The 20,528-nt window shown below is 42.3% G+C and overlaps 2 protein-coding genes across 2 annotated transcripts in view; one reads left to right on the forward strand and one right to left on the reverse strand.

The window, feature by feature from the left end:
- akap12b (A kinase (PRKA) anchor protein 12b) overlaps positions 1–20,526 on the forward strand; it is a 42,420-nt gene extending 21,894 nt beyond the window's left edge. Inside the window, exons 2-4 of the mRNA XM_079572184.1 lie at positions 1,567–1,642; positions 14,537–18,607; positions 19,323–20,526. Of these exons, the coding sequence (XP_079428310.1) occupies positions 1,567–1,642; positions 14,537–18,603 (4,143 nt within the window). The 3' untranslated portion in view covers positions 18,604–18,607; positions 19,323–20,526. The remainder of the gene's footprint in view (positions 1–1,566; positions 1,643–14,536; positions 18,608–19,322) is intronic.
- Positions 1–20,528, reverse strand: part of syne1a (spectrin repeat containing, nuclear envelope 1a) — a 225,183-nt gene that overhangs the window by 58,775 nt on the left and 145,880 nt on the right. The gene's annotated exons all lie outside the window — the stretch shown is intronic.

Raw genomic sequence — 20,528 nt, forward strand, 5'->3', positions numbered from 1 at the left:
TAGCCCAGATATCAGATCCAGTCCCTTTTATATCGTTTAACCTGACAGTCATCTCCCCCTTTATCACCATTTTGTCGCTTTCATTTTTACAGGCAAGCACAATCTCCCCTCGGTTGTATTGAGTTTCATCCCTAGCTTTTCCTGGAGGAGTCGGAGCTGCTGGGAATGCAGTCCTGACGTGTCCATTAGTTAGATTAGCAGCTCTGTGGGGAGGCTCTAGTTGCCTTTGGCCGCCCCAGGACGGCACAATGCACGGGCCCGGGCTGCCATTGTAACCCTGTCACTCACAGCTTGTCCCTGCCCGAACAAAAACCTCATGTGTGGACAGAGATGTGGAGATAAGGTGGCGGAGTCGGGCTGGCTCTTGTTTAAACAGTGCAGAAGTGACTGTAACGGTTTGCTTTAGCGGTCAGTACTTTCACCTGTCCTGCTTGGTTTAACTCTGATGGTCGTCTCCATGAATTATCAAAGTCAATAATGATGAATATACAATAGATACGAATATTTTACCTGACGTGGATATGGATAGTTTTGGTGATGAGGTCATAGTTGTTGGAAAAAACCTCTGCTGCAATTTCATGTTATAGATAATGCAAGATCCCATATTGTTTTATATTGTAAGGTTAGCTGCAAGTGACCGTATTTTCTAGACTATAAGTCGCTTCGGAGTTTAAGTCGCACCAGCCAAAATAATGAAGAAGAAAAAAACATATATAAGTCTCTCCTGAGTATAAGTCGCACCAGCCTTGACAACTACCTGGGCATGGAGGCGTAACTGCACTGTTGACAAGCCTCTCCCGCCAGCACGCTGTTCTGGCACCCATTTGTGAACTCCTTCCTCCAGCTGTGGCCATTTAGCTTTTAGCCTGCCATTATCTTTTTTTGCTTTCTTCATTGCAGTAAGAGTGACCTCCACTTTTCGCCAGTCCCTCATAAGTTTAATGGCTCACTCCAAACGTTACTGTTTTTAAATTTTCAGTGGTACAGTAAGTGAAAATAACAAACGTGAAATTATTTATTTTGATATATAAGTCGCACCTGGGTATAAGTCGCACCCCCAGTCAAACTATGAAAAAAAGTGTGACTATAGTCCGGGAAATATGGTAACCTGTTAACCCCCGCCTGAACTGAGCACATCATCTCCAAAAATAGCGATGAAAGTGCAGGGAAAAGTGACAAAAACTCGTAGTTTAAATTTGATGAAAAATAAAGTGATGACAACACGACAACGAAGCAAGGACAAAGATCCCAATTTAGATCAATCTTGTAGGATTTCAAATGAGGTGCTACACTGGCCTCTTGGCTGTAAGCTCCTGTCAAGAAGGTTTTAGATCCGAGTAAAGATGAACTGGAGAAAATGTGCCTCTTCCAAGTAATTAACCTTTTTTAGCCGGCTCATTTATATAACTCCGGAATCTTTTTTTGTCCATTTTAAACTAGAACTACAAGAACAATTTGTTTTCTTAGTCACAGATTCGCAACAGTAGAACAATTTGTTTTCAGATAACCATCTACTGAATTGCTTTACGTGTGTCCTTATCTTTTCCTCTGTCTTCTTTCTTCCAGTCTTTGCAGAAAAACGGTCAGATTTCCAGCATGAGCAGCCTGAACGGACACTCGGAGGACAACACTCTGGATGAAGGTGAGTTTATTTGGCCGACGGACGTCTTGTGTCTTTAGCTGCTCCCGGTGTGGTCTGACTTTGGGAGCTGTATTTGTGTGTGTTTGTGTCTGGGGGATTTTGGGGTTGTTGCTACATCGCTGGCACAAGGTAAGGCTGTTTATCTTTGTCTGTCTGTGCTCAGTGTGAAGGGAGATCCAGGTCGCTTTATAGATCTATGCCAATCCACTTCACCACATAGAAGTGACTTTAGAGAGAGTGCTGAAAACAAAGTTGACTAAATATCACATAATTACATTGAAATATAGCAAAAAAAAAGGTGCAAATTCATAGTTTTTATTGTGTAATTATGAACCTCAATCTCCATCAACCTGTGCTGCTTTTAATTCTCTGAACACATGTGTTTATTTTGGAAGGGCTGCAGGGTGTGTTGATCTTCCCTAAATATTTAGTAGGCCGTGACCCAGGGCCTGCTCAAAGAAACCTGCACACTTCATATAACGTTATGGCCCCGGGGAAGGAGTAACCTTATACTACTTAAAACAACCAGATATGTCACATACCACTCACATAGCCCATCTAATAAGTCATTTAATGAAGCAATCCTGGACGTTTTTAAAGTAACTCTATACAGCCAGCAGATGACTGGATATATGAGGGAGAAGCTCGTCTGTGTTTGAAAAGAGTGAAGGGGTAAATGAAGTCACAATGCAGTTATCAGGAGTTGCATTTGCAGTAGTACTACTAACACAAAAAACGTTATCACAAAAAAAAATTCACACTTAGACCGCATTTGTTGTGGCATTGTTTTAATAAGCTTCTACAATGTCAAGAGATCCAGTGCTGCATTCGTTTTTTTGCCAAGATCTTATATTGATGATGGGAGAGTGTGATCACTGCACAAAGCCTTTTCCAGCACATCCCAAGGATTCTCAATGGGGTTAAGAGCTGGACTCTGTGGGGGCCAATGTCTCATGCGCTCTTTCACAATATGAGCCTAATGAATCCTGGCATTGTCATGTTGGACTAAGCCCGTGTCATCAGGGAAGAAGAAATCCACTGATGGAATAACCTGGTCATTCAGGATGTTCAGGTCGTTTAGCTGATCTCATTCTTTGGGCACATAGTGTTGCTGAATCTAGACCTGACCATCTGCAGCAGTCCCCAAAAAAGCAATGAAAAGTTGACAAAAATGTGGGACAAAAAGCGATGAAATAGTGTTAAGTTAAGAGGTTAAATCCAGGAGGTCACTTTTTTTTGGTCAGGCAGTGCATATGGTTTTGGAGATTTGGGGTCTTTGTCCCATGCAATGCAATCATTTGGCTATGGATTTTTCATAGCTTTGATGTTTGACGACCTCCCTCATTCAAAGCAAGGTTGTCATGACGACAAATATAGTCATAGTCCGGACATGGTGTGAAACCAAAAGTTTCATCAAACCAAAACAATATTCCATATGTCAGGTTTTAAGTGAGACCTTGATGCTCTTGTTTTACGTCCACTGAGTTTCCGAAGTGATGTTATTCTGAGAAACTGTGAAAAAGACAAAGTGTAACATTACTGTGAAACACCTTCAAGGCATTGTGGTGGGAGTGAAAAGGAAGAAGATACAAACAGAGCAGAAGATACGGCCAGGATGTGTGGAGTACATCCTGGCTCTGCTCTGTATCTCTATTAGATAACATGTGCGTTGCATCATGGGAGACAAAGAGCTTTGTGACCGAAACTAGACATCTTCTTCACTTGTACTTTCAATATAAAGTTTCAGTCTTTATTTGACTTTACACGGCGCAGCAATGAGACATTTAAGGCTCTGGAAAAGTCCGACCTCTTATAAAAGCAAATATGGAGCCACAAATCATATCTCACAGTTTAGTTTAATTAAATATCGCAAAATTTAATCAAAATGGAACATTATCTTCAGTGTTTCTCAATGAATACAAGTAGTGAATTGAGAAGTTCATGTAAGGTAAGAGTTAGAGAGCAGTCACATATTTTCTATTAGGCAGCAGCAGGTAGATTATCTGGTTACTGTGGAAGTTTTTGTTTGAAAAAGAAAATTGAAAAAAATGACAGCAATGAGGTAAATCTGCTTGTAAGAAAATTTGATATGTAGATGAAAGATTGGCAAGTTGTTGGCTCTTGGACAGCTTCATGGAACGAAAAATGTATTTATGTATTTAACTTCTAAAGAGCCAGGGCACATATCAGATTGATAGCCCGTCCATGTGAGCATGAGGGAGGTTTCTGTTGGGTGTGGGACTTTTTCATCATGTAATTTGACAAAAAGTACTTGTTCTGTTGGTTTAAAGCAGTCCGCATTTAGGTGTTAAAGGGGCTGGAAGCAAGTTCGCCATTTTATACTCACTACTGCCGCCTCAGGCCATATGTGTAACTGCACCTTCTATATTAAGCTCGTGCATGACAGCAATTCGGGCCGAATGTGACACATTTTTGAGTGACCGTACAGGATTTTAGAGGCAGTTGTGGTGAACAGGTCTGAGCTCATTCTACACATTAGGACATGGCTGGAACATGTAGGGGGAGGAAAATACTTAATTTTAACATTTTTAAACTCCTTATAGTCCCTTTTAAGGTGTCATTCACTGCTGCTGTAGTGACATATCAGGAGGGGCATGTTTCAGGTTGAAAGTGGAATAACCACAACAACCCACCCAAACAAAAGCCCCACGCAGCCCAGGACTCGAACGTGGGACCTTCTAGCTGTGATGCAACTACGCTTGATAGGAGGCAAAACATTTTCTATGTGTCTTTTTATTCGAAAGTAGCTTAAAAAACCTCAAAAATATCAAACGTTGTAAAGAGTGTGAGGCAGACAATAGTATTACTGTCTGCAAACACTGCAGTTTTCTCATGTTTTTGTTCTGCTCTTTAGTTCTTTGCAACAGTGTAAGATAATTTGCAAAGTTCCAAGTGCAACTCTCCAAATCAATGCCAGCGCACATACTGTACATTTGACTAAAAGCTTTTCTGAACCGATGGGGCCGTACCTTGAAAGCACATAAGTATTCACTCATTGTTTTAAACTTGATCGATGGAGATAAAAACAACACACGCATTAAAGCTCAGGACCTTTGGCAGTCGGGCCGTAATGGCTACAAAATCAATATGGATATTATTGTGCATGACAAACCGTCGCGGCTTTATGGGGCGTTTCAGTCCAGGGTCCACAGATGTTTGAAGGCACAGATTGTAGTAGTTATATGCTTGTATCTGAGCAGCCTGTACCTCTTTATCACATTTTGTTGCAGGTGTAACATTTTACGAGTGGAATGTGTTCGGCCTGTGTGTGAGTGTGCATGTGGTTGGGGGTTAACTGGATGGGACTGTCCCGTTGCCAGAAGCATTCATCATCCCTGTATTTGGGACCTCTCCCTTTACTCAGACTGTGTGCTCTGGGCCAGCGAGTCCCACTTCAGCCTAATACAAGCCAGACTGCGGGTTGGTTTGCTCCCAAAAGGAATCACATTGTATTTGTCTAACATTCCTTCTGACATTAATAATTACAGTGAGTGTTTCCCATTACTATCTCTCATGCCGATATGATCTCACTACTGCACGTAAATCAAACAATTAGGACAACCACAAACCATACATGCATCATGTATTGAAAAATGAATTGCAAAGGTTGCGAATAATTGTGACTATGTTCATTTAGGACACCTACTGTATTTACCGTAGCCCAGGACTGGACTTATCAGAGGCCGCTCAGTAATTGAGTTACTGCCTGTGCTTTATTCACTAATTTGTTTAGCATCTCGTGATATTGGGATGTTATTTTAGCTCGACTTTGTACAAGAGGTTCTCATCATTTTCTCAGGCTTTCTCACTGGCTGGGTTTTGTTTACAGAATAAATGTTCAACTATGTTCATAGTTACTAAGTTAGCTCCAAGAGAATATCAAATCTTTGATAACGAAACTCACATCTCTTTTTTGTATTTGAGCACATAAGAAACAACTGGTGACTTTGACAGTTCAACAACTACTAAATGCTTTTTAAGAAATGACTCACAGCAGCAGACAAAGAGCCTATGTTCAAATTTGATACAGATCAATCTTAAGGCATTGACTGTCACTGCCAAATACCAATAACATTTCTGTCATACCTGATCTTAGCTCATAAATTGTGGTGTCGATCACAGATTCAGATCCTTCTGGGAAAGTCGCTGTTGTCCCACTTTTTTGCCCAAACTTGTCGGTTCCCCAGCTTCACCTGCTATAAGCGCATTTAATTAATTTTTTTATATAACCTTTTTTCACCCAAACCTATACTCTGGTCCTATGCCAGGCTGCTGCTGTGGGTTGCTCCTGCTGTGGGACCCCCCCAGGACCCTCCCCGTCATCCCCTCCGGCATCAAGGAACCTAATCTCGCCCCCAGCCCCTCACCCCCCGTCCACAAGTGGGATAGAGAGAATGGGACAGAGGAATGCGGTCCACCCCTCCTCCACAGGACCCCAATAGCATTTTGACTAAAGGTTGAAATTTAACCAGCAATTAATAGTCTTAACTTTATTGTAAAATGCTTTAGGGCTTGATGTGATGTAGCACAGAAGACTACGTGTTATGACAAAGGCAGGTGATATGCAAATACTGCTTTGAAAATGAGCACACCGGGAATATAAAAAAGACTAAACCATGACATAACCCACATGCACAATCGGCTAAAACTTCCTGTTAGTTAAATACTCCTGACCAAACCCTGGTGCTGCACTATAACACACTGTTGTGCATCTGTGGCCAAAACTTTATCAAAACATGTCCCCATTGTTGTGGAAACCGCGGTGATGTTAACTCCTTTTTGGCCGTGTCTAAATTAGATTGAAACACTCAGTTGAAATAAAATGGCTTGTTAAAAAGGAACAGTGTTGGAGCTCTGGACCAAGTGCAGGTTTGTGGATCGGGGCCAGATTGTAATGTTAAACAGAGTTGGGGGGAAAAACGGTGAGGTAAGAGAAGTAGGTTTGCTTCCAGGAAGAGGATAAGGATTTCACATTATTTGTTTCTTATTAAAAAAAATATATATAATCCTGGGCATTCATTTGACAAACCATTTTCTACCCATTCAAATTTTTGGTAGTGTCTGGCTGAGTGTGTTGCCCCGTTCATACACAGAGACAACATGATGCGGAACACCAACTGGAATGCCAAATTGTTCCCTGAAATATCTGTGGAATGCAAAGTAAAGGCAAGTACAACAGATGGCAACTCACAGCTATCACAGCTATGTGGATTTTCTTTGGTCAAATAGCTCAAATGTTCTGTTGACAGAACATGGTTGATCAAATCTATGTTATTTTTAAAGCACCTGTTTGCCATAAAGTTGTTGTTTTTTGTAGCTTTTAACCTCTTAAAACAGTAACTTGTTTACCTTAATAAATCCTTCGTAGTTCCTCTGGGGTTAATACAAGTGTTAATGAATGATTGGGGGGTCTTTCTTCTCCCCCGGTGTCTCTGGCCAGAAAACTACAATTGCAACTTTCCCTGCTCCGGGTCAGAGCCACCAATACACACTAATGGAATCACGAAGAAGAACCTAACAGGTTAACGGGTAAAGCTAACTGCCGGCTAGCGCCACTTGAACAGCAGTTACAGCCAAGTTTGAGTGAAAAAATGGATCTCCATTGTGTAATTGGATGTACAATATCCCTCTCTCGCTTTGTCTTTTCTGTGAGCATTATAGTTTTTCACAAAAATGTCATGAAAATGTGTGAAAAAAAACAACCAGACACAACGTGTAGGTCTTAGCTTTCAAATGAGGTATTACTCTGGCCTATAGGCTGCAACCTTTTAGATTTGGGTAAAGCTGAACTGGAGAAAATGCACTTGGTTAAGGCGGGGGTTAAGAGGTTAAGCCTTATGCTATATTGTTGTCCAATAATCAGTCTGGTCAATCAATCAGGTCTGGCCTTTAGAAGCTCCATAAAGCAGAGGACCTTGATAAATTATGATTATAATACATATTATAAATAAAAATGTTTTTGTCAAAAGTCAAAGGCTAAAACTAAATTAAAATATGTTATCAAATTCACACTGCCACTATTTAAAAAACAGAACAATTCAAGCGTGTTTGAGCTCTAAACATAATCAATCCATCCTCTTCTCAAAACGCTAAAACATTAGAAAGAGATGCGTCACTACTTTTATCTGGCTGAATCACACATTTACGGAAATTTGTTGAGTACAGGACAAACTCAAAACATTGCACGTTTGAGGAAATGGGAAAAGGAAGAGGAAGCAGTGATGTCAACAAGAGACTGTATATCCTGCTTTACATTCTTATCCCGTCCTGGCAGCCCCTACTGCAGACTTGCAGGGGCTTAAGTGGGTCTCAGATGGGACAGTGGAGTGGCATTGCACCACTGGACACTTTCAAGAGGTCCATTGATCAAAACTCTCTGATCTTACTTTAAATTCACACACAGCAAAGTTTCCCTTTCCTCCAATTATCCCGACATGGTCCGAAATCTTGTTCTTGGAATTCTTTAGGAAGGAGGCGGCCAGACTCCGGCTGTCCTATGATGTCATGCTCTTTTTGTATGGGCGTAAAAAAAAGCACCCTTCACCCATCGCACTCAGTCAGGACGGGACCCCTCCTTTACATTCCTGAACGCCAGCACGTTTTTCAGCATTGATCAGATAGAGGTTTGCGTCAGTCCTCTCAGCCTCAGGATGGTTACTTCCCAACTTTTGTCTAGTTTGGACACATTTGTTTGGATCAGGGAAGGTGATTTGTTGCATAAGGAATACATTTCACGTTTGAAAGTTTGCTTTTGCTGAATGTGCATGGCGTATTGTTCATGTCCGATGAAGGAATCAAAACATATGCAAGCCTTTTGAGCCTTTAACCATGTTATAAAGTTAGTACTGAGTTTTATATCATTATCATTTCTGTAGTCCAGACAGATCCAGACCTTTTCAGATAATTTCAACCCTCAACCTGAGCTTCAGAGGAGGCTTTCCAATAACTATTGTTTTAGTTTTTCAGTAGCATCATTCTTTGATTTTGAGTAATTGCATTCAGTTCTGTGGTGATCTGAGTCATATAGATTTATTTTTTCATCAAAGGCTATGGCAGTTAATAACACAACAACTTCTAGCCATTCTTTCTATACCTGCTTTTACGCCGTGTTTACTTGACGATAGCCTTCTGAGTCCGCGCGCTAGCCACTTCTACCTATAATCCTTTGCGGTTTTTAAGCGGAAGTGACGTAACATTTTCATTCTCTATACCGGATTTTATATATATATTACTGGAACTTATTGTCCTCCTTCAGTATATTCTAAATTCAAATTTTTGAAGAAAAAAGTCTGTGCATCGAATTATAAAGCATTTGTATCAACTTACCGAACTTGAAGGCAAGTTTGTAGCATTTCAGTGACAGTGACCCTGAAAAGTGAAGTTGTGAAAAGAGCTTATAAATGTATCCCTATGAAGAATTTGGAAGTGTTTGGAATGCGTTAGGAAAGTTAGGAATGACAGCTAATAATTTAATCTACTCGCTCCCTCTTTCATTGTTTGTAAATGGAAAAAATCAAATGCAAGACCTTTAAGTATTATTGCTTGACAATGCTATATTAAACGCCAAAAAGTCAGTAAAAAACAATAATGTTCCTTAGTGGAAAGATCCTTCATTTAATTTCAGCTTTGTATTTCGTCTATTTCACACTGGTTCATGTATTTACTGCTACAATTCCAGCTTTTGTACGTCTTCTTTCAAAAACACATGGCATTTTCCACCCTTTAACCACTGCACTATACTGTAGATTCTTCCCACACATCCCACGTTGCCCGAAGGCGGTGCGGCTGCCTAAATTAAAATCTGTCAGTATGTATGGAAGTCCAGGAATGTGACTGATGTGGGTGAGTCACAGAGAGAGCGGACGGGATGAAGGGCCGAGCCAAACGGAAGTGCTCTCCAATCAAACTTTAAATGCCTCGGAGTGACTCAGTGTCCACTCAGCATTATACACTGCTCATATACAGTGTCTATTGTGTAAGATGATAGCAGGGGAGTTGTGTAGTGAAATACCAGCCCTGTGAGACACTGACATAACTGCGGGCTTGATGTATGCGTCAAGACTGGATGCCTCTTAAATGACTGTGATCAACTTTATGGCAAACACAAAAGGTGACTTATGGCTTTCACAGTGGAGTTTTATTGGATTGCTGTTGTTGTTATGTCTAAGTAAAAGCTAAACTGATTGTAACTGAGATACAGTTGTCACATCACTGAGCGAGGTATATCTGTATATTGTTTCTTGACATTATAAAACAAACACATTTACTTTAATGATCGGTTTAAGTTTTTAATATAACCTTCACTTTAGTGCCACTTCAATTTAGGAACAGACGCCATGTAAATCAGTTACAACACCTAACTTTTCAGGGTGCTGTCCCATTTCCCAAACCCCATCCATACAGAGGACTTACAGACAGACACCCTTTAGACCACTGTTGTTATTATCACGCCTCTGGGAGCAGTGCCGCAGAATTCACACATTCCTGCGGGACAATGCATAAGTGTGACAGATCTGATTATAGCGGTATTTACCTGGGGATTTATCTGCATTCCTCCAGACTCCCCCCCTCCCCTCGTCCCGGGACCCCCCTCGCATTGAATTAAACCTGTCTGGATTCGGTAATTGAGTAGTGGATTTGAGCTTAAGTAGATGCAGGCCCTGGGAGGGTCCAGACTTGTTTTGAAAGGGTTTTGGGATTGTTAATTAGTTTGTATAGTGAGGTATGTAAGTCTGAACCAGATAAACATGGGTAAACTTTGTACACAAAAGCACTTACCTACGTCAAATCTTAACTTAGACTCACAGGTTTCATGTTGTATGCTTGACAACAATCAAACAATTTCAGAAGTCACTGAAAATTGGGACTTTCCCCATAAGTGTCGGCTCAAACCGCTTTTCCCGGTCACACAGCTGGCATTGTGTAAAATTGTTGCAACGAGAAGCTTAGAAAAACATTTGCCGTTTACCCCAAATGAACCTATTATGTTACAGTAAGGCAGTGGATACACAATGGGTTTCGAAACAAAAACGTCTGCCCCCTGCGTCGTCTCCGTCAGCGAGCCTCTTAAAAACTGGTGACAGTGGTTATGAGATTACGGTGATACTGGGGGCTTGCGGTCACCCCTTCAGTGTGGGAGGGGGTTGGAGATGCTTTGGTTCCAGTCAGTCGTTTGTCTTTTGTGGAGAAGGGAGCGAGGATGACATTGCATATGAATAGGTTTGCAGAGACGTATACAGGAAGAGGATCTGCCCGGGATTGATAGGGTTTTTAACATGGTGGAAAATATTATCATGAGTTGAAAAGATCTTTTGTTCTTGATGGGCAGCGGCAGTAGCTGTGAAAAGGTAGTTTGTATGTGTGAATGTGTAATGTGTACAGTTTAAATGGCCTTAATAGTCTTATTGCTTATTAATTGTCTTTGAAATATCAATTGCAAAAGAAAAAAAAAGGATTGTAACATTTTTTGGTCTGTGACTAAGGTAAGAAGTGATCACAAACTTCCGTTCTTGGGAGTAGGTGGAGGGGATGGGGCGTGTGGGTGGTGAGGGTGGTGAGGGGAGGCGGGGGGGGAGCTCATTCAGAACAGCTGAAGAAAGGAGCGGGACGGAGGGAGGAGGAGGAGGAGAGGGAGGGAGGCGGGGGGTGGTCCCAAACATGACATGTGTGTCAGTCTGTTGAAATCAGTGTGGAGCACTCTTTTCCCCACATACCGACCGGGACGCAGCAACTGGAGACACAGCTCAGCCCTCTGTAGAGTGAAGCGACTGAACCAAGTTTGAAGAGAAATTACTACGGGCGAATTTTGCTAAATCTAACCGTTGTTGTTTTTTCTCACAGTTTTTGAAGTTGAATTTTTTTCCTGACATATTTTCACAGAAAGTGATTTTGGACTTTTACAAATGCTTGGAACAATAACTTTAACAGGTAACACATGCCCTTTTCCAGTTCCTTTGTATATTGTCATCATTGGTAACTGTATATGTAGCAGAAGTATGTGCAGCTCTAGTTACAGGATGGATGGGGTTTAGCCAAAGGCATTGTTGTCCTGAGGGTGTGGTTACTCTGCACTGTCCCGGCATGGATGAGTAAGTTCAGCTGTCCCATTTGGAGATCCAGTTGTAAACATCTGGAATGTATATGTACTTTCTTTCTTCGTTATGGCATATTACAAGTGACTTTACAATTGCACTGGCTTTAGTTTGCCTCATAGCATCCCCTCTTCTTTTCTCTACTTCTAGCCCTTTCCTCCATGGTACCATATGCAATGAATGCTCCCACTGATGTATTCAACCAAACGTCACTTAAAGACACTAAGTTTTGGTGCTCTGACAAAGCAACAGCTGCCCCTCTGGTATAAATGCACCCACTGTACAAGTCTTGAATTTGAGAGACTCTTTTCAAAGCTCTCTTTTAGCCCGTGTCACAATCGGAGCCAGCCATCCACTGCATCTTGTCATGTGAAGTATTCATTAGATTAGGTTAGCCCTCTTAATTCCCAGCGGGTTATTCACTTTAGCGGACTGCGTTGGAGCAGGATGGGCATATGGAATTAATTACAAGTCATAAGGTTTGGGAAAGTTGAAAGTGTGATGCTTTTTGTCATGTACAAGCGACGCAAAGTTCGGCATCTCGTCGGGTTTTGTGGAAAAGCAAAGGGCACAGGTGTAACGCAAAGGTTGTTTGTGGTTTTTTGAAAGCTAAAGCAAAATGATACAACCATTATAGGACTTTGGGTGTGACTGATGCTTGGATCCCCCGGAGAGACAGTTGAGTGCTCCCTCTGACCACACCTTTTATCATGGAGCTATTGAGATCCTTGCTACACCACAGTACTGTAATGTTGTTGAGCGAGCCCAGTGTTTATCAATTTAAGGTACATGTAATTGGGCTTTTTCAGGTGGTACTCAGGGTCATCTGCAATTTTAGACGTTATTTATTTTACTTGCTTGAGAAATGTATTGATGTTATGTGCGTGTATGTTTTCTTCATCATGGTTTACACCCAGTTTAGACACAAAATAGCCCAGTTTAGACCTGGTTTAGTCGTGATTTGATCTTGATCTAGGCCTGGTGGTACTTTTTGTTGTCTGTTGTCATTGATGATTGAAAGTAACAATTAAATTGCAGTTTATTTTTGAAAATGGGTATCTGCTAACTGCATGTAAACAAATTCAGATTCCAGTCGAGAAAGAAGTATTGTCCCAGTTAGTATTGTATTTGTATGTTTAGTATACAACACCCTCCTAAGGTGATTTGGGCTTCAGCCATGGGACATAACCCCCACCCCACCCCTCAATCCACAGCACCCTGCTGTCTCACTCCCCTCACACACATTCTTGCCAGTACAGTCGTTATTCAAAACACTCGCCCTCCACCTCCCCCTTCTTCCCCTTTTGCATTTAGTCTACTCCTTCCCCTCTTCCCCCCAAAACGAATCAGTTAACAGTTGTGTGTGCCTGTAAAAAAGTTAGGCCGGAAAACAAAGATCAAAAAGAGCAGAGGGGTTCCAGTAGTCTGTTAAACCAACATGGTTCCTGGTTTACTATCCACGTTGGTACACATAGACCTCTCCCTAACACAAGGGTTTGAAAATGTCGAGTTCATGCTTGAGTGGTGTCACCTATGTGACTAAGACACACTATTGTAAGAAACTGTTTTTTAATTGGTCAGCCCTGATTCATGTTTACATTGGTTCATTTAAGCCTGCTATTGCTCCAAATGGCAAACTTCCTCTAGCCTGCATGGTTTCTTGATAATAGAAAAGTTGACCACCCCCCGTCTTTTATTTTGGGAGGCCAAAGAGGGTAAGAAGCCTATTGTGTTTGTATGCATGTGTGTCTTGGAAAGGGGGGTAGTCCCCATCCATCCTGCTGTGGTGGAATTTGGGTCAAGGGGATTGTGACTTTTTTTGTAAGTTTAAGTAAAAGCCTGTGTTATTTAGCTTCAACTGAACAGCGTTGACAGTTGACATTCATAAACAGTAAATATTCGATATTCCCTTGGGTTTTTAGTGCATCCTAAAATAATTCTCCCCAAATAAGGAGGTGCCATCACAGCTTAGATTCCTCAATCCATAAGATATGGGTGTGCCCATGCCAAGGAGTCTGGTACAGCAGTCAACATTGTTAATGCTTTAACACTTTTTTCCCCCCAAGTGTCAGACTTTCAAAATCATTCCTTATGTTTGGATGTTTGAAATGTAGGACTGTGGTTCGTCTAAGTGGAGCTTCATGTCTGTAATTAAATAAAAGTATGTGGATAGACTTTGGGTTTTGCATTTTTGTGTAGGATAAAATCTCTGCTATTTTTCTCAAAAGGTTTTTTTGTTGGTGTTTTACAATGGTCTGGGAGTAAAGCATTTTCCTTTATTCTTTCTTCACTAATGACAAAGTTTAGAGCTTAGTTTCCTCCCTGTGCAATGGGCTCTTGGTGTTTTTAGTGGGTGTAATCAGGTAAGGTGATAGTTGGGCATTAAGTGCTGGCAGTCCCTATTGAAAGTGCAGGGGTATCAGATGTGAGGATTTCCAGACGTTAGTGAGATGTGAGAAGAAGAAAAAGAAAGAAAGGTCTCAGATGCTTCAGGTCATTACCCCATGCATCTCCCCTATCAAAACACAGATAGACATGGCAGACAGGCATGCTCTCTGTCTCAAAATTGTCTTCAACCTTTATCTGAACAGTTTGTATAGGCATACGGCTATCGTGCACTGATTTGTGAACATAACTCACTAAAGTAATCCAACTGCCAGTAAGCAAGGGGTATTTTTAGTCTGTGTACTTGTTGACAATTTAATTTATTTCTAGTTTTATGTGTGCCCTTAGATACAGTTATAGTGAACTAACCAAATGTTTGCATTTCTTTTTGTTGCAGTGGGCCAGCCCGATGGTGTATCTGTAGCTCAGAAGGAGGAGGCCCCAGAAACGATGGAGACTATTCAAGACGAAGTGGCTCCTCAAATAAATGGAGAGAAAGTAGAGAAAGAGCCAGCTGATGCCAATGACATCTCACCCGTTGAAGAGAAAGCAGCAGAGGAGAAACCCGAAGATGCAAACGAAGTGGGCTTCAAGAAGATTTTCCGTTTTGTCGGTTTTAAGTTCACACTGAAGAAAGACAAGAGCGAGGAGAAAGACCCAGTTAAACTACTGACCATCAAGGACAAAGATGGAGACACAGTTGTGGATGAGGTCGTAAAAGAGGAGGAGGCGGCCACTGTGGAGGAGAAGAGCACAGTTGAAGAGAAAGAGGCTGATACCACTGCTGATGCTGAGGTCAGTAAAGACGCCAAAAAGACCGAAAATACTGAGGGGGAAATTGAACCAGCTGGAGGAGAGGCCACAGAAGAGGCACCCAAAGAGGAAAAAACTGAGAAGGAGGAAGAGTCCACCCCAGCTCAAGAGGTTATCTCTCCATTTAGAAAGATCTTCAGTGGTGGACTCTTCTCTAACCTAAGAAAGAAAGCTAGCATCAAGAAGACAAAGGAGGAGGAAGAAGTTAAAGAGGAGACTCCAAAAGCAGAGGATACTGAGGCTGCTGCTGAAGAGGTGGAAGCTGAAACAAAGGAAGAAGCATCAGAAGAAGAAGCTAAATCAGAGGTTAAAGAGGAGGCAGCACCAACTTCAGATGAGGACAAACCGAAGGATGAGGCTACCCCTGAGGAGGCTAAGGAACTGACCCCAGAAGAAGCCACATCTGAGGCAGCTGCAGGGGGAGAGGTCACTGCTGACGCGTCTGCTCCTGAAACTGATGCTACTGATGAGCCCAAACAGGACGAGGAGAAAGCTGCAATTGAGGTGTCCTCAGAGGCCGAACTGCTTTCCTCCCAAGAGAAGGTAAAACCACATGGAAGCCCTCTCAAAAAGCTGTTTACTGGAGCTGGCCTGAAGAAGCTGTCAACTAAAAAACAAAAGGCCAAGAAGGATGCTGAGACCAAGCAGACAGAGTCTGTGGAGCAGGCTGGACAACTGCAGTTAGGGTCTACTGAATCTGCAGAGGCTCCTAAAGCCGAGAGTGGCCCCTCATCTCCAGAAGAGTCCGGAGAGCATGTGATCACTGTTGAGGTCACAGAGAAAGAATCCAGCCAGGAGACCGAAGGTGAAGTCACCTCTGATGGGGAAAAGAAAAAGGAGGGGATAATTGCCTGGTCATCCTTCAAGAAACTGGTGACACCCAAAAGGCGCGTGAAGAGACCCTCTGAGAGTGACGATGAGACCACAGCTGAGAAACCTACCAAGTCTGCAACACTGTCCTCCACGGAGAGTGCTACGTTGGCAGACAAGAGCGGTGAAGAGGAGACTAAAGAGGAGAAAGTCGTTGAGGAAGAGTCAAAAACTGAAGCCACAGAGAAACTCTCCAGCAGCACCGAGGAGAAAAAGAAAATGGACACGTCTGTTTCCTGGGAAGCCCTGATGTGCATGGGTGGACCTAAGAAGAGGACACGCAAAACCTCTGACTCTGATGATGATGAAACAAAGGTTGAGGAGGAACCTCCAGCCACAGTATCAGCAGAGGAGGAAGAAGAGGCCAAAGTAGAAGTTGCTGTTGTAACTTCACAGACCAGTGAGAACGAGGGTGAACTTGTTTCCTCCCCTGAACCTGTAAGCCCTCCTGCCTCAGCTTGGGACACACTCAAACGCATGGTCTCGTTGAAGAAGACCAAAAGTGAAGAAAAGCCTGAAGAGAGTCCCGAACAAGTCCTGTCTGACAGTGAGGCTCCAAAAGAGGAGTCATCCTTCTTTCTGAAAAAGTTCTTCCCTGGACGCCGAAAGAAGAAGTCCGAAAAGCAAGGTTCCACAGAACCCGGCTCTGGTGAAGAAGACTCAGACACTCCTGCTGTGGTCCCTCTTTCTGAATATGATGAGCCCACTGAGGCTGCACCAGAGAAACCTGTAGAACCAGCAGCTGTTCAGACCAAAGACACTGCTGAAGAGAGGTCCCCATCTTGGATCTCAGCAGCTGTTGAAGATGACAAACAAGACCAGCTAAGTGACATCCCAGAGGAGGCAGAGAGCGCTGCCACTCCAAAGTCTGTGGATACTGACATTGCAGAAGATGAAGAACAATCTCCGTCTCCTAAACCAACTCCTAGAGGTCGCAGACTGTCCACCGCTGAAGTCAAACCTCTTGCTCCAGCCACGTCCTCAGAAACTGAAACTCTTCCCAAAGGACCAGAGAGAGGGAATGCTGAGGAGGTTCTCCAAGGCATCGAAGCCCAAAACACTGAAATCCCTGCCGAGACTTCTGTTATTGTTGAAAATGTACCAGTAGAAACCGCAACTGAAACAACTGAATACGAGCCACAAACTGAAACTGCTGATACCAAGACCAATGCCATCCTAGAAGTGCATGCCCGCGAGGAAGCAATGGCTATTTGCACAGGTCTAGGAACCAAAGAGATCGCCAAAGTCACTCTCGAGAAGCCTGTGTCACCCATTACTGAATGTATGGCCATAATTCGTGATGCCTGTGCTACTGAAGTGTCAATTGAGGAAAAGCCAGCCAACAGCGAAGAAGCCACCATGTCTGAAGATCTTGTCCTTGAAGCACAAATACACCAGGTTGATACCACTGAACTTGGACCCTTAGTTGAAAAAACTCCAAATAGCATTGCTGAAATTCAAGTTGCTACAGAAAGTGTTGAACCACAAGTAGAGAAAATTGGCATCATCAGCACTGAACTGGAAGGATCTGAAGTTATTCAGCCTCCTACTGTTGGCGGGAACTCACCTAAAGCTGTTGTCATCAATGCCATTGTTGCAAAATCTGAAGCTGCTGTGTGCATCCAAAGTGTTGAAGTCTGTGAACCAACTCTAGAGACCAAGGAAGTAAAAATGGACATGGAACACCATGTTGCCACTGAAGAAAACACAGCAATTGAAGAGATAGTCCAATGCGTGACAAAAGAGATCACCTCCACCATATGCGACAGCACTATGACCACCACAAAAGAAACCGAGCCAGAAATCCCTGTAGTCCTGCCCAGTGAAGTTGTTCCTGTAATCACAGAAACAGTTGTCCTTGTTGCCCCAAGCAGCACTGAATCTGAAGACATTTCCACCACTGAGCCTATCATCGTTGAAAATGTGTCTGTCACTGAAGTAGTTGTCGATGAAGTTGTTGAATCTGAAATAAGTGTTGCAGTGGAGCAGGCCAGCGAGAAAGACACAGAAGGGGAAATTGAGTCACAAAGCATGGTAATTGCCAAGAATGTCATCCAAGAGGCTATGGACAAAGTTTCAGAAGATGCCCCTGAACCTGAAAATCCCAGCACCCCAGTGTCAACTGCACCAACCCCTGACCAGGCCATTGCAACAATTGAGAAAGAGGTTGCGATCGAGTCAGAAACTCCAGTAATCACTGACACCCCCATTGCCATTGTTTGTGAAAAATCTGCACCAAAAGCTCTTCATGTGGCCATGGAGGTCACCGACGCAATTCCCATTGAAGTCACAAGCAGCATTAATGGATCTGAAGTGGAAGTTAAGCAAGAGTTAAAGGAAGATGAAGAGGTTACAGTAAGTGAGGAGGTTAAGAAAGAAAGCCAGAAAGATGAACCAGAACACAGCACTGAGGATGCAGTTGCCGAAGAGAAATCCGTAGAGCTCCACGTTCCAGTCCAGGTGGTCCTCCAGACGGCACAAGTCCTTGAAGAACCAACAGTAGAAGAAGAAGCTGCTGTTGAGTTTGACAGCAATGGCCCTGTAGACGCTCCAGGTCAAGAAGAAATCAAGACAAACGGTGAAACTATCGAACAAGTGTCTGAGCGTTTGTCTACTGTGACCGAGGAAACCCAAGAAGCTGAAGCAGCAACAGACAGTCAACCAGAGGCAGAAAAGGCATCGGGGAAATGTGCTGAGGTTATGGCCCAGGTGATCGAGGTGATCGAGGAGGCTGTCAAGGAAATCGAACCTGTCTCCACAGAGATCACTGCAGCATCGTGAGCAGGTGAGGCTACATGCATTTTAGTGTGAGAACCAAGGTAGCTGTTTTGTAAAATTCCTTTGTTGGCCTATCAAGCAATCTTCTCATAGTAGCTTTTTTGAAACATCAATGGGCCCTGGTTTTATTAGGGGAGTAGGGGAGGGGATTTACCCACTGACCAGATGAAAAAGCTTTTGTTCAGACTAGAGTAACTAGGGGACCTTTGATATCAAAGCAGGAATGCCGCCGTTGACCCCTTCTTTGTAGGCCGCAAGTCTTAAAAGGAAGCGGTGTGTGTGAGGGGCAGATGAACTTGTGCTGAAAGACTGATTATGGTTCCTCCTCTGCCTCCTCCCGTTTTCCTTTTCAGTATGGAGTCAAGAAAGCATGTCGGTGTACACATTTGTTAGATTAAATTACAAAGCCTCAAAGAACTCTTACCTTAACTTTTCTCTTGTTTCGACTAATAACTGTAATGTAGACATCTATTTGATATAAAGGACCACTTTAAAAAGCTTATGTTATCTAGTGAAAAAAAACAACAACCTTTACAGCAAATGGAACTGAATAGGAAGACTTAATGAGTAGTTACCAATCTTTTTACTGGACTGAAACAGGATAGACATGAAAGTAAACCGTGTTTTGCTTCTTTTGATATACTAAACTCTAAAAAACAAAAACAGAAAAACAATATGAGATGTTTCATTGAATAATATATTTCCTTGTGTGTCTGTTGCAGCTGAAGATGCAAGACTTGTGCCTGGGCAACATACTGTTTGGACCAGGATGACGTGAGTGGGGAAGGAGAGACAGTGAGAAAGGCTGCAGCTACATCTATTGCGCCCCAGAGAGTGAAAGAGACTAATTCTGCCCCGTCCCAATCGTCACCCCCTCCTCTTACTGCAAACCCCACTGGCTCTCACACACTCACGCATGTCTTGTCCCTCCGAGAGCATCTCATCTGGCTTAAGACCAAGTGACGTAATGTTCACTGACTTTCGAGCGCCCTTTGCTGAATCAGGCGAGAAACCTGGTTAAGCATGTATTTTGTGCATACGGTATGTGTGAGGTTATATGTGTATAGTTGCGAGAGTGAGATTTATGCCCTATGGTGAAGAGACAGAGGATTATTATCTTGTATATTGTATTTATATTGATTATTCTTTCATTCAACTTTTATTTTTTCATTTTTCTGTTGTTGTTGTTTGGGTATTGTTTTATCTGTGCATTGATAAGTTATCCCCATGGCAGTTAGGAAGTGACTTTTGCAAGATCTTAAAAACGCCACATGTATCACACCTTTTTAGGGCTGCACAATGCGAGTAAAAAAAAGCGATATTAGTCTTCAATATTATGATGTTATTAATACAAAAGCAATTTGTTTCTTCATGTTTCTAATTGACTACAATTAGACACAAATACACTACATGAGACCATTCCCAAAACAAGTCAAAAAGTTTAGTAAATTTGGAAAACTATGACTAATGCTGAACTTTTGCACATTTACCTTGCGTTTCTTGTTTCAGTCTGTGTTAGCAAAAAGTGTGTCAATCTCTGTAAGATGGAGGACTTCTGTGACCTCACTATTTTGTGTCTTCTTGTGATATTGCAACACCTAGTATTGCTATAATTATTTGACGATATATATATAGTGCAGCCCTTTTCCTTTTATTGTCATATTCAGTTATGGTCTGTTTGTAGCAATTATAAGTGAACCACGGTACAGGTTTATCAGTTTGTGGTAGCACTGACTGTAAAAATCTAAATAAGAGATGTTTGGTATTTTATTTCAAAAACCTGTTTGACTTTGGACACTTGACACAATGTGCTGCGTCCCACACTAAAACAATGTACCATAAGCTTCTGTAGATACAAAAAACAATCACTGCCTGATTTACTGTGAAAATTACATTGTTAAAACATTGCATAATATTGTAAAGATACA

This window comes from Gobius niger (genome assembly GCF_951799975.1).
Source record: "Gobius niger genome assembly, chromosome: 15".
In the NCBI taxonomy this organism is placed as follows: Eukaryota; Metazoa; Chordata; class Actinopteri; order Gobiiformes; family Gobiidae; genus Gobius; species Gobius niger.